Source organism: Erythrolamprus reginae, chromosome 1, assembly GCF_031021105.1.
Source record: "Erythrolamprus reginae isolate rEryReg1 chromosome 1, rEryReg1.hap1, whole genome shotgun sequence".
Taxonomy (NCBI): Eukaryota; Metazoa; Chordata; class Lepidosauria; order Squamata; family Dipsadidae; genus Erythrolamprus; species Erythrolamprus reginae.
The window spans coordinates 310,403,381-310,418,653 of NC_091950.1; the positions used below are offsets into that span (position 1 = coordinate 310,403,381).

Consider the following 15,273-nt stretch of genomic DNA (forward strand, 5'->3'; position numbering starts at 1 on the left):
CACAAAGAAAAAATACAGTCCAAACGCACTTTTATCAGCCAAAGTGCTCTCCCACAAACCACAAACTTTGAAGGCTGTGATAAGCCAAAACAAAAGCAAAATAGATAAAGGCAGATGTGAAGACGTCACAGCCACCCCACCCACCCCTTCAAGAGTCCTTAAGCCAAACTTAACTGTGAATTAGTCCAAGAGTCCTGGTAAAATCCTGAAACAGTTCAAAGAGTCCTTATAAAAACCTGATGTAAAATACAGTTCTCTCTCTCTCCAAACCGAGAAACTCCCACACTGAGAGGCAACAACGCTGGCAATTTATCAGCAACCCTATTAGCCTAATTTCCCCAGCCACAGGTGTTCTCCCTTATTTCCTATAATACTTGCGCAGTTGTTCCTTCCTTGACATCAACCTGCATCTGCGAACATCTATGAATGCCTCCTCTTCTGAATCTAACAATGATAACGATGATGATTCACTTATGGGGTAATTAGCTAATGGGCTGCCTGTAATTATCTCCTCCGTTGATCCTACTTCACTTCCAGAATCTTCCCCTGACACAGACGCTTCACTGTCGGAAGCTGTTGGCAGTTGGCCTCTGATAATGTGAGGATTCTCCCACATCAACCCCCACAGTCCTGGGACCAGGAGCTGGCCCAGAGCCAACCACCACAATAGGCGGATAAAATAAAATAAAATATATCTGAGATATAATCACAGTTATTGCATATATAATAAGGTGCAGAGACTTACTGTGTTAATAAAGGAACCACAACATCTGAATTTATATATAAATAATTGTAAAATAATTGTAAAATCACAATTGCAAAATCTTTACTTTAGAACATAGCCACACCCCTAATAGTTAACATGTTCTAAAATGAATTTGTCAATATTTATTCCCTACACCCACTCACTCACATACATGTACACTCACAAAACCTGTTTCCCTAAAATATGGCGAGAACAGTCATAGTAATCTAACAATTAATTTGATCTAGTGGTTAAGGCCGTAGGCTAAAAATTGAGAGACTATGAGTTCTAGTCATCCCTCTCTCTTAGCCATGAAAACCAGCTGCATAATTTTGGGCCAGTCATTCTCTCTCAGTCCAACTCTCTTCACAGCGTTGTTGTTCAGTGGAAAATACAAGGATACTTGTACAATACTTCACTGCTTTAAGTTATTTATACAAATAATAATAGTGGGATATAAACAAATTATAAACAATAGCAGACTAAATTCATTATTATGTGCTGGAGCAAGACTTTATCTTTAAATATTCTTTCTATCTCTTTCTAGCTTTTATCAACAAAAAATTATTAAGCCAGAAAAAAAATAAGTTAAAAAGTGTATCATTTAAAAAAAAAATCCAAATAGCACCTATAATAATAAGTAATGGAAGTGTTTCTGATTCTTCTCTTCAGAAAATTACCTGATGATACAAGCATGTTTTGTTAAAAAGATAATGGATATTTCAGAAATCATCAAGAACAGGATAAATAAAATTGTCCTTGAACAGGTAAAAAGCCAAACATTGACCACTGCAAATCATTAAAATGAGGCCAGAACCTATATAGAAAGAAAGAAAGAAAAACTATGTTAGCATACATAAATATTAATAATGCATTAGCTTGTTGTACCGGATAGAAATATGTTTCTTATTTAGGCTATTGCTTTTTTCTGTTTTTAAGGAGTTTTTATTCTCTTTCTTTTCAGATTCATGAAGAAAAATTACAATAAATCTCATCATTTACTTTATATCTGTTTCTTTTCATTATGAAGTTTGCCTACAGAACCTGTTCCAACCATTATATTATGATTTTGGGCATAATTAAGGAAATCTTGATAAATATGTCCATACTATATATATCAATTGTTATTTCTTTCCAGGGAATTCTAAAATTTTAGTTCTGATTTTGGATTTAGTATTTTTTTTCCTGAGAAAACCCAATACCTTACCATGGCAGAACTCTCACTACTTCAAAGTGGGAAACTTGTAAGTAATTATACGGAACCTTGATGTGTTTAGATAATTTATCTGCGGTTGTTCTGAACAGTCTTTTTTAAAACGGATTTTGTACTGACTTTAGGATAAACAACACTGGGTCAACTTCAAAACATCCCCACTTACATATGTCTAGGAGTGTCATGCTACCCTGGGGAGAACTGGTGGTTTGAAAGCATTTCCTCTGCCTTTTAACTTTGCAATTGTTCTTTTTAACTCAGTTTTATTTTTGTTTGTAACCACAGATTTTATGTGGTTTTATTGCTTTACTTGTACACCTTCCAGAATCATGCGTGGTGGGTGGTATAGAAATTTGATAAATAAATAAAATAAAAATAAAACTTTAATATTTCTCACTGACTAAGCTCAATTCCTTGAAGACTCTATGAATATGTAATGTCAATACTATAAAAATTAATATAAAATTATATATATTTTTAAAACTTCCACATGCCTTTGGTTTTGTGCTGATTTCTCATTCAGCCATTAACCAAAATAAATCAAATTTGCCTTGTGTCATATGCATTTGCATCCAATATTGTAATATGAGTACAAATATGAAAGGCTAGAATTTCCATTCTGATGTTGAAAAGCACATTTTTAAATCAGTATTATTTATATCAGACACGTACTGTATGTCTGTCTTTGTAGGTAATTTAAGCTCTCAAAGCTTTAACATTCAATAAAATGTCAAATATATTTCATATAAATATATATCTGTGTGGTTTATGATTGAACAATCATGCTGAAGATTACAGTTGCAAACACAGAGATAGGCGAAGATGTATGAATTGACTTGTTGCTTCCCTATTTCTTTTTAAATGATATGTTTTAGTAGAGTGGTTCTTCCTAACTACCAAAATTATAGATTTATTGCTTGGGGTGTTAAAATCATAACTGTTTAAAACATACCTAGAGCTGTCCACCAGTGCAACATCAGTGGAAATTCATCCATTACTGTAAAATGAAAAATTATGATCTATATGAAATTAGGAGGAGAAACATGAACATCTAACATCATCTTTGGAAAGAAAAAAGAATCTTAATGAATACAACACCATGGACTTTTAAGTCAATTTTAGGAAATAATTGAAATTTTAAAAAACCCAAAACAATAGAGTACATTACTGTTAATTATAACAATTTTAAAAAGGCATGTTTTGGTGCAGGTAAGAATGTTATGTATCAAGATACTATGTGCCTATTAGGCATCTAATACCCTCTCCCCCCCTTCCTCCCCCCATCTCTCTCTATATATATACATACACACACACCACATATGTATATACACACACACACAAGAAGGAAGGAAGGAAGGAAGGAAGGAAGGAAGGAAGCCCTTGCATTATTCTCAGTTGATATCACCCTCCCATGTGTTCTCTTAAGTTTTTCCACCTACCACTACCACCCGCATGCTTTCTTGACCCATGCAAAATCCCCACATACATGGGATTCATTCAAAACATTGAAAAATTTTCCACAAAATTCTTGGTCTTTATTCAGGTCTGTTACATGCTTCCCATTTCTCTTAATTGCATAGACTCAGGACTATTCTTCACCATGGATGGAGCTAGCATTCAGAATGGGTTGTCCTTGTCCACTCAGAATGAAGATCAAGTCTGTTAGTTTTGACAGGATCCGCCCTGCTAGGACCCAGCTTTGACCCGGTCCTCAGACTAGACAGACGTAGCTAAATCATCTCCATTCCTGAATTACTAGATTTATCAGACTGGTTCTTTGTAGCTTTTACAGTTTCCAATCGTGAGTCTTTCCCCAGCATCCTCAATCAATATTGAGGATTCCTGGGAACTTTGCAGCTGAGCTTTGGCTCCTGTGCAGCAGCAGCTGTAGGGTCGTGGGTGGCATTGACCATAAAAAGCTTCGGCCCAGTCTGCTATTGGAGCCTTGCATTCAGGATCGTAATCCTTTTGCCTCAGAGCATACCACCCAATCGCCAGGCGGTCAATTGATATCGCTGGGGATCCAGATGCCCCCTGGCTGAGCGACGACTTGCTCCGTGGTATTTGCCATGGGGGAGACACTAACAGAGCCTTCAGGTCTGTAAACCAAGCCCGTCTCAGCCAATGAAGCGCAAGGAGGATCGAAGCCAATTTTTACCCTATTCTGTGCAAACTGTAACCTAGAAATTACCTTGCACATTAACACATTGTCAACCACATCCTGTCAACTTGGTGACATCCATCTAGAATGCATTAATTCAACATTTGCTATCAATTACAGTTTTCCATGTACAGTATTTCCATGTACAGTATAATACTGTACAGCCAGAATGTTTATGTTAGTTACAAATGACTTTTTTCTCCTTCAGCAAAGCAATTAATGTTTTGAGTTACAAAAAAGATGAAAAACCACATAATTGCATATAGTATATATGTGAATGTGTATATTAAGGAAATCTACACCTATTAAAAGGAAAAGCTCTGGCATGAAAGCATGGATGATTCTGGTAAAGCCTTCCTCTAAGCAACTCAGGTAATTTGCCACAGCAGAGCAATGGGCTATACTGGATAAAAATAATAGCAGCTGTAATCCAACATATTGTAGTGTGCTAGAGCTGTCAGCATTGGTTGTTTCTTTTAACCTACTTTATGTCTTCAGCAATGAAGAGCTGCAAAAATATTTACTACCACACTGTCAGCGTGGCTTATTTTGTGGATGTGGCTTGCTGGCCACGTGGCTTGACGATCATGTGACTGGGGTGGCTTAAAGGTCATGTGACTGGCTTAAAGGTGGCCAACTTGACGTCACTAATGTCAAGCATTTGGGTTAGGTTTAGGGTGCCTGGCTTCTCCTCGCCTCCAAGAGATACAATTTTCCTATCCATTTACTATTACTGAAAATCCAAAATATACTATTTAATTCAATGTATATATGCCATATGTGTGCATGCATATTACACATAGGCACACAAAAATATACATTATCTACTATATAAAGTGTATGTACACACACGCACAGCTCTTCTAAAATTATACACATTCAACCTAATTTACTATGAAAGGAAGAACATACCCAGAGCCCAGAAGGGAAAAATATTTTCTACCAGTTCTGCGTACCTGACCCAAATGTTTCTACCGGTTCTGTGTACCTGACCATACCTTACTGGTCTTCAGTAAGAAGAATTTGCGGCAAAGCCAACAATCGGACTATGTGAACACATATCTATAAACAGCTTTTGAAAATCATTGGCTATCGTTTTTTTTGCTATTTAACAAACAATATACCTACCTGCTGAAGTTACTGCGATGTGAATGATTGTAATAGTAATGGCATAATCCCAAAGCCATTCTTCTACCAGCAAAGCAAAGAGCAGGCCAGATATGACATAGGATATTTCCATTGATATTATAAGAACTAGAAGCACAGAGATACACATTAGAATAGTAAATGGATTCTTTTGTTCAATTCTTTCTAATTCTAAATCTGCTAAATTTCCAAATATCAGATTGCTGGCAACGATACGTTAGCCTCAGTCTGTAATGTAATCTTTTTATGGTTGATGGCAAACAAAAAATCCTTACAGTTAAATTTGTGTTTCTGTTTCTCACAAACTGTGATTCAGATACTGTACATAATTTTGGACTGAATTTGATTATTTTTCCTGTGCCTTCTATTTAAAGTATATAACTATACGTACTACTGCCTTTTGGGCAGTGAAGGGCCGCAAAAACTTTTACTACCACACTGTGGGCGTGGCTTATTTTGTGGGTGTGGCTTGGCAGGCATGTGACCAGGTGTGTGTGGCTTGGCGATCATGTGACCAGGGGATGGCTTAAAGGTCATGTGACTGGCTTAAAGGTGGCCAACTTGACATCACTCACATCAAGGGATTGGGTTAGAGTGCTTGGCCTCTCCTCGCCTCAAAGAGATACAATTTTCCTATCAGTTTAATCTGCTGACTGGAAAACTGATGAAGAGATATATGGCACCATGGTGGCACAATGGTTTAATATGCAGTTTTGCAGGTGAATGCTATTGACTGACAGCAGTTCGATCCCGACTGGCTCAAGGTTGACTCCGCCATCCATCTTTCTAAGGTCGGTAAAATGAAGACCCAAATTGTTGGGGGCAATATGTCAAAGTGCTATTGTTATTCCTATGGGGAGTCTATGGAAGCAATATATTTATGATATACTAGAACTTTCCATCCTGCCACATGTTCACAAGGCTTCCACTCCTAAACTATCCCTACTGTCTGGGAGAATAGCAAGTGGGGTCAAGTTCATTTTTAAGCCAAACATTTAGGAAGTTCAGTTTTTATGAAAGGGGATATGATATGGAATAAGACAATCCAGTCCCACCGGATCACTTTCTGAAGTTTGTTTGGACCAGCATATGCATTACACAAAAAACTATATAACTTATAGTGTAGGAATAATTTCTTGCCTATAGGAATAGCACCTAGATTTATATACAGCTTCACTGTGCTTTACAAGCCCTCTCTCAATGGTTTACAGAATCAGCATATTGCCCCCAACTATCTGGATCCTCATTTTACTGATTTCAGAAGGATAGAAAACTGAGACTCAAAATGCCAAATTGCAGGCAGCCAGCAGTCAGAAACAGCCTTCAATACTGTATTCTAACCACTGCACCACCACAGCTCTATAGATGGCAGTTACCAAAACATTATTAATGTTTTGCTTAAAAAAACATTATTAAACATAGTTAAATCTGCATTTTTATAAAAATAGAAAAGTGACAAAATTTTTACTATGCTGCTAGCTTTCCAAAAGAATTTAATGTGTATAGTTAGTCTTGCTATCATGATCAGACTTCTATTACATACTCAAGTAATTTAAGGATGCATTATTACATCGATTAACAATATGCTGATGATTATATTAAAAACACACAGATTCAAGTATGGTCATGACCTTTAAAGCCCTACATGGCATTGGACTAGATTACCTCCGGAACCGCCTGCTACCGCACGAATCCCAGCGACCGATAAGGTCCCACAGAGTTGGCCTCCTCCGGGTCCCGTCGACTAAACAATGTCGTTTGGTGGGCCCCAGGGGAACAGCCTTCTCTGTGGCGGCCCCGGCCCTCTGGAACCAACTCCCCCCGGAGATTAGAACTGCCCCCACCCTCCCTGTCTTTCGTAAACTACTCAAGACTCATTTATACCGCCAGGCATGGGGGAGTTGAGATAGCCCTTCCCCCTAGGCCATTACAAGTTATGCATGCTATGTTTGTGTGTATGTTTGGTTTTATAATAGGGGTTTTAGTTGTTTTTTATTATTGGATTGTACATGTTGTGTTTATTATTGTTGTTAACCGCCCTGAGTCTACGGAGAGGGGCGGCATACATATCCAATAAATAATAATAATAATATTATTATTATTATTATTATTATTATTATTATTATCTTGAATGGTTGCTTCTCAGTGTTCTGGGATCTTCACATGGAGACATGAAACAATCCCCCTTATTCTCCAAAATGCTGATCCTACATCATCCAAAATCAGTACCAAGATCCATTTTAGTTCAACAGAGTGAAAGCAATGAATTTTAATAGAATAGAATAGCCTAAGGTTTTTTAAAAAAAACATCCATTTAATCATATCTGTTCTCAACAATCAGGAAGATCTGTGGAGTGAAGAACAATGCTACTTTGATTTCTGTAGGATACTAAGAATTGTTTCTCTAATTTATTCTTCCAACTTTCAACAGTTCTTCTGGTCATTACTCTAATTGCTGTACTGCAATCCCATAGATAAGCCCAGGGAATTGGTCTCTTTTCACACATCTGTAACCACAGCACTTCTGAGGTCAGGAAAAAGGAAGAAATAGAGAGCACAATACTCCAGCTAATGATTTGTTCCTTTAATTTCCAAGATTTGAAGGCTAGAAAAAGAAAAAGGAAGAGAACTCTCTCTGGCAATACCCAAATACTATTATTTTTTTAAGATCAAGAAAACAAACAAACATTATTCAATTTTACAAATTGAAAAACAAAGTTGCCAATAACATCAAAAAGGAAGAGAGAGAGACACAGAGAGAGAGAGAGAAAGAAAGAAAGAGGGAAGGAAAGAAAGAAAGAAGGAAGGAAGGAAGGAAGGAAAGAAAGAAAGAAAGAAAGAAAGAAAGAAAGAAAGAAAGAAAGAAAGAGAGGGGGATACAGAGGGAGAGAGAAAGAGAGATTTTAAAGAATTAATTAATGGTTTTCCCTAAAAACATACCCTGGAATGACATCTTGACACCTTTGCTCCATTTCATTGTCATGATGTATATTTTACCGAGGATGTCATAATAATAATGTCAGGAAGATATATGAGACATTATTTAAATTGGTAAAATTCTTGAAGAGCTTAAAATCACAAGAGTTTAAGAGTAATAAATTTATGGCATTATTCTTTGTTTCTGATCATACTGACACTTACATTAAAGTATTTTTGTTCTACAGTTATGAAAGGTAAGAAAACACCTTTTTAAAACTATTATTAGATTGAAGCTGAATTTTTCATAGATTGTCTATAATCATCATTTCCCTAACATAGTTATCAAGTCTCTTTTTATTATACCCAGACTGGAAAAACTCAAGCTAGTTGATAGCTATATTTATAAATCAGCCTAATTGTTGGCTTAGAAATCTAAGGCAAGAACTAGTAGTCCACAGAACAGACAGAATTGTTATGTAAAGTAATATTAGCTGCCTCCCAAGGCTATCCCTGAATGGCCAAATGCCTGTTCACTCTGAAAACTGTGAGTAAACAGTCATGAGTTTAAGTTCTGAAGTTCTGACCTTAAGATTTCTTTGCTCTACAATGGGCAATCACTGTGATAAGACTTTACTCTGGTCTGTAATAAAGGTTTTAATCTACCCAAGTCATTCAACCCATGAAAACCCTAATCGTGTATTGGACAAAATCAATCAATCAATCAATCAATCAATAAAAAATAAATAAATGTCTGAGAGTCTTGTGTCAAGTCACACCAGGAGTTTTATTTGGTGTTAAGTATGAGAAAAGTTGGAAATTACTGTCCAGATCTGATGTGAAGTCTAACAGGAAAAGTAGAAATTGTTGCAATCTGTATACTGATTAAGAAAGGACCCATGCCCTGGAATACTCTGAACAATGCAAAGATGAGGTCTGATGGAGTGCTTATTAGTGTGGGATTATTTCAGGGACCGCCTTCTGCTGCACGAATCCCAGCGACCAGTTAGGTCCCACAGAGTAGGTCTTCTCCGGGTCCCGTCAACTAAACAATGTCGCTTGGTCGGACCCAGGGGAAGAGCCTTCTCTGTGGTGGCCCCGGCCCTCTGGAATAAACTCCCCCCAGAGATTAGAATGGCCCCCACCCTCCTTACCTTTCGTAAGCTACTTAAAACCCACCTCTGCCACCAGGCATGGGGCAATTGAGATTCTCTTTCCCACTAGGCCTTTACAATTTTATGCATGGTATGTCTGTATGTATGTTTGGTTTTATAATAAGGGTTTTTAACTGTTTTAGTATTGGATTATTATTATATGCTGTTTTATTGCTGTTGTTAGCCGGCCCGAGTCTGCAGAGAGGGGCGGCATACAAATCCAATAAATAAATAAATGAATGAATGAATGAACGAACGAACGAACAAACAAACAAACAAACAAACAAACAAACAAACAAACAAACAAACAAACAAACAAACAAACGTGACCTGATAATTCACTGGGAAATTAGTGACTAAGCAGAACGCAACTGCTCAATAGTGAAAGTTGCATTTCCATGAATGTTGATGGAGCATGTCAAGGCCACAACCGATGACCGCTGTAACTAATTTTATCATGAGGCACAGAGACCAACTTTGGTCTTCTCAGACAAAATAGTCTTCTCGGACTATTCTCAGACAGAATAGTGATGAGTTCATGGCACTCCTGGCTTATTCTCTGTGTTCTTAGATGAATATGAGTAAAGATGGTTGTTTCCCAAAAGAATGTGAAAGGACTTGGAAATGAAAATAGTAAAAATATCATAAAGCTATCTAGAATTATATATCCCCCAAATTAGAAGGAAAAGGGAGAGATCTGATACTGTTGCCTCCTCCAGACTCACTTGAGTAGCAACTGCAGATTAAACCATCTAACTTATGCATCACCCCTCATATTTATCTTGAACATGGGTCTTTTCTCAATATGTAAAGCAAATCTATTGATATTCATAAATGAAAAGACTGTATACAAATTATCCCGCCATTAACTCCTTAAATATTCTCCCAAGATTCCATATAACATCAGTCATCTTAGACTTAGGTTGTATGGAAACTTGGAATAGAATTTGTAAGGAATGAATGGCGGGATAATTTGAAAATATAGTGTTTGTGTTATGTACAGCCTAGATGTGTAGCATGGATTTGCATAGCTGCTGCTGATTGGCTAATCTATTGGAGGGAGAAATAAACTGCTGTCAGTGGGGAGCTGGGTTACAGGCAAGCCCTTAAAAGCGGCTTCCCTGCAGCCAGCCGGCAGTTCATATTGCAATCTAGCAAAGTTCAATAAAGGTGCTGAACTGCTCCTACATCTCGTCTCTTCATTCCCACGCAATATAACATTTTGCATTTAAATTTAAATCAACCGAAGCGTTTTGATAGAAAATGCCCTTCTAGTTGTTTCAAGATCACAGGTAGAAAAGAAGAAAACTTACCTAAATAATAGGGGTTAAACCATGAAGGTTTTGTCTTAAAATCAAAAGGTGCAAATCCATCCAACATTTGAATTCTGTGAATATATGTATCATGTCAATAAAGTCCTTCGGGAATATCTGAAAACACTTTTCTTCTACCAAAGTCTCCCCAAATACAGAGACTCTCATATATACTGGATTATAAATATTAGATAAGGTCACATTGCATTATTGAATGTAGTTTACTTAACATCTTTTTCATAGCAACTTCAGTTATTAAGCATAAACATACAGATATGCACACATGGCTAAATGTTCTACTCAAAACGAATGAAGCCAAAGTCAACTCCCCTTCACATAATCTCATGCATTTCTGCATCTAGAAATGTACGTAAAGTCTTCTTACCTGAATGCTGTGAAACAAAAGCACAGGACTATGTAATATACTAGGTAGAATATTAGCATGCATTTTAGCAGGTTGAGCAAAATAATCTGTAAATAAATAATAAAATAAGATTAATGTGCTTTCTTAACCATCTTTTGTCCCAAATTACTGGAAAAATAATCACAGTATGTGTGAGTGTGCTCTCTCTCTCTCTCTCTTTCTCTCTCTCTCTCATGTGTGGATGTGGGTGTGTATTCAGGTGTACTTACTTGGGTACTAATTGCATGAAATCTAATGGCGGTATGGTCAGGAGCATCCATGGAAAGCAAATTGTAACACCTGCATCATTAAATGCTACCATTTACACAAGAGCATCAGACGCTTAGATCGAAGTGCAGGGTTATTCAAAAAGAATGAACTGATTTTATGACACAAAGTTTTATTAAGGAAAAACTAATGCAAAACTGCAGCCAGGTCACAAGTATTCTACTCACAATCAACTTTTTCTTTCTTAATAATAATTAATAATAATTTATTGGATTTGTATGCCGCCCCTCTCCGTAGACTCGGGGCGGCTAACAACAATAATAAAAACAACATGTACAATCCAATAATAAAAAACAATTAAAACCCCTATTATAAAACCAAACATACACACAAACATGCCATGCATAACTTGTAATGGCCTAGGGGGAAGAGCTATCTCAACTCCCCCATGCCTGGTGGTATAAATGAGTCTTGAGTAGTTTACGAAAGACAGGGAGGGTGGGGGCAGTTCTAATCTCCGGGGGGAGTTGGTTCCAGAGGGCCGGGGCCGCCACAGAGAAGGCTCTTCCCCTGGGGCCCGCCAAACGACATTGTTTAGTCAACGGGACCTGGAGAAGACCAACTCTGTGGGACCTTATCGGTCGCTGGGATTCGTGCGGTAGCAGGCGGTTCCGGAGGTAATCTGGTCCAATGCCATGTAGGGCTTTAAAGGTCATGACCAACACTTTGAAATGTGACCGGAAACTGATCGGCAGCCAATGTTGCCACCACCTGCAGCATGGGCAACATCAATGCGATAAAAGAATTCTTCCCAGGCGCATATCAGCATATCGCAATCCACTGAGCTGATCTCTGTTATTATTCGATGTTTAAGGTCATTGATGTTAGTGAGTAGCAGTGAAAACAAAAACACAATCTTTTGCATATCCCCACAAAAATCACACACTGTTAGGTGCCTTAGCAAAGTATGCTGCACCTTGACAGCCAAATTTGTTTTTGAAAACTCAAGAATGACGAATGCTTTTACCTGCAGACTCGCCATTCCGAGGGCAAACAAACAACCGAATGTTGCCGGAAGAACGGCACAACTATTATGGCAGCTATTCAAAACTTAGATAATTCCTCTTTCAAATGATCACTGACTCATTACATGACGATGCTTGAGAACTGAAACAATGCGTCATGAAATTGGTTCATTCTTTTTGAATAAGCCTGTCTATAATAGTATTTGCTTGATAATACAATTGCATGTATGACATTATTTCTAGATCAGCAGATCAACAGGCTGGTTTTACTTGAACGGGATAGAGCTAAAAAAAAGACCTAGGAGTCAATCCTTAAAGGGATTGTCTTATAGGGTTTTATAAGTTTGGTGTAGTGGTTAATGCAATCTGGCTAGAATCTAAGGACTGTGAGTTCTAGTCTTGCTTTAGGCACAAGGTCAGATGGATGATCCGGAGGCCAGTCGCACTCTAGGATTTCTGAAAAACTTTGCTAACAAAACTGCAAGGACGGGAACTGGCAGTCTCTGACAATTGGCCAAAATTGAATGAAAGCGGGGTGCGGTGGGAGAGAAGGTTACAACTAGCATTTTGAATATTCAAAAGCCTATTGGGAGCCAATGCAGCACCCACAAGCTGGTGTCATCTCGCTGCAAGAATTCTCCTCCACAAGCAGGCAAGCAGCTGTATTTTATACCCGTTGCAGTTTTTGCCTAGTTGTGAAAGACAGCCCCACGTAAAGATCATTGCAGTAGATTGCCCTAGAGGTAATAAAGCCATGATTTACTGCTAAATATATTTTTTCAGAATGGCTGACTGTGCAATTAGATATGTCTCTTCAGGCAAATGAATAATAAGAAAAGCTTACCCAAGAAAATAAAATTGAAGCTTTTTTCATCTTTGGGTTTGGCAAGGATAGACTAGTCAACATTATAAAGGAATTATTAGATGGGATCCTAAGGTAATAAGGGAAAACAGAAGTAAAGCTTCTCACCACTTTTGCGTCAGATGAGGAATAAAGACACGGACTCAAGAGCTGGGTATTATGGGTCACTTTATTTGTATAATTATCAAGGACCTGCAGAGGCCACTAAACTGGGCGGAATTTCTCTCAGTAACTTTCCTGGGCAACTATAGGCTTAGCTCCTTCCTGAGCAAGGGGAGGCTATCATTACCCTCACATTGCTCTCCGCCACACCCCCTGGCATGTGGGAGGGCTCACCCCCAGGTCCCTGTCCGGGGACTGGCATAGGTGAGCCCTAAGGGCACCCCCCCTCCATCACTCAGGCCAGGTAGGCCCAGAGCTTCTGGCGAGAGGCAGCCAGTGGTGGCCTACTAGCCAGAATGCCTAATTGAGCTTGCCTCCGCGGCTCTGGAGGTCCCATGAGTTTCAGCAGAGCTATGCTGCTGTGCCCATGCAGATAGCAAAATCGTGCACGGAGATGTAGGTTTGCCCGTGTCCCGGTAAGGTTTTTTTTACTTCCGCGCATGTGCTAAATATATTTTTCAGAACGGCTGAGTAAACCACATGACCCCGGGATACTGCGATGGTCGTACGTGGGAAAATGGTCATGTCACTTTTTTTCAGTGCTGTTGTAACTTCGAATGGTCACTAAGTGAACTGTTGTAAGTCGAGGACAACCTGTAGCCTGGACCAGTGTTTCCCAACCTTGGCAACTATCTGGACTTCAACTCCCAGAATTCCCCCAGCCAGCGAATGCTGGCTGGGGAATACTGGGAGTTGAAGTCCAGATATCTTTAAGTTGTCAAGTTTGGGAAACACTGGCCTGGACACACCCTTTGGTATAAAAGCACCATTGGACTTTCTAAAAAGCTTTAGTGGAGAAGAGAAATAGACAGGGAAATAAAATGAGAAAATGTTATTTCTGTGTATTTTTTTGGACTTTGAGTTATTTGTTAAGCTTGTGGGGAGGCAAAATGGAGGTGGGGGAACCAGGCTCCTATTTCACTTCACTCTAAAATAACTAGTAGCAATACAGCTATCTCTTTTTAGCCAAGCTAGAAAATGCGGGAATAACAAGGTCTGTACATCTGATTTAGTCCAGAGCACTGTGGGAGACTGAAATGTTTTCCCACTGGCTGAATTAATTTCTCATAAATATTCTACCAGGGCTTTTTGCAGATGGTGAATTTCATGCCCACAAGATCAGTAGCAGAATATTATTCTTGGACAAGAGCAAACAAGGAACAAGAGTTGCATCCACTTCTCTCAGATCAGAGACTAGTTTTCCTTATGTACAGCAAAACTGAATCATCCATAATATATCACATTGTAATGTGGAGAAAGGTGGAAATAGAGGTAGGTTGTAAAGGAATGTCAATTTTCTGTTGTTATGGTCTGAGTCTAAGCCTAGTGATAATTTTTATATCATATTTTTTTCCCCTTTGGCTTGTCTAATCACTTAATTCAGGATATCTCTAGGCAGAAATATAAATAAAAAATCATAAAGAATACATATCAAAATGGGAAGACCAAATGGACAGTTGAAGACACTAATCAATATACTACTTTCCTAGAGATCGGAACACTTAACACTTTGGCCCAATGCCGTAGGGCCAGTAATATTACAATAGTGAGTGAAAGCAAACTGAACAATATATGTTTTTTAAAAAAGTAAAGCTAAAGAGTTCCCTGTCGAGTTATATCCACTCGGTGTGGTGTTGTGGGGTGTGGTGGGGTGGGTGGTTATCTCCATTTCCTAGCTGAGGGAACAAGCATTGTCTGAAGATGCTTCAGTGGTCTTGTGGTCAGCATGATTATAAGCTGGGGCAGATGGAACACTATTACCTTCCCAATGAAGTGAAACCTATTTAATTATTTGCATGCTTTCAAACTGCTAAGTTGGCAGCAGAGGTGGGTTCCTCCCGATTTGCATCAGTTCTCTTGATACCAGTCCATGGATGCCACCATATTTTTTGGGGGGGGAAGGAGGTAGGTTGCCATTTTTTTCCTGGTTTTTGCTTCTGCCCAT

General features: G+C 38.4%; 1 protein-coding gene across 1 annotated transcript in view; it reads right to left on the reverse strand.

Moving 5' to 3' along the window:
* Positions 1–1,467: 1,467 nt before the first annotated feature.
* Positions 1,468–15,273, reverse strand: part of TMEM244 (transmembrane protein 244) — a 52,028-nt gene continuing 38,222 nt past the window's right edge. The window contains exons 3-8 of the mRNA XM_070766328.1: positions 11,282–11,351; positions 11,034–11,119; positions 10,649–10,722; positions 5,248–5,373; positions 2,911–2,955; positions 1,468–1,562 (exon numbers count right to left, since the gene is read on the reverse strand). Coding sequence (XP_070622429.1) covers positions 1,468–1,562; positions 2,911–2,955; positions 5,248–5,373; positions 10,649–10,722; positions 11,034–11,119; positions 11,282–11,351 — 496 coding nt within the window. The remainder of the gene's footprint in view (positions 1,563–2,910; positions 2,956–5,247; positions 5,374–10,648; positions 10,723–11,033; positions 11,120–11,281; positions 11,352–15,273) is intronic.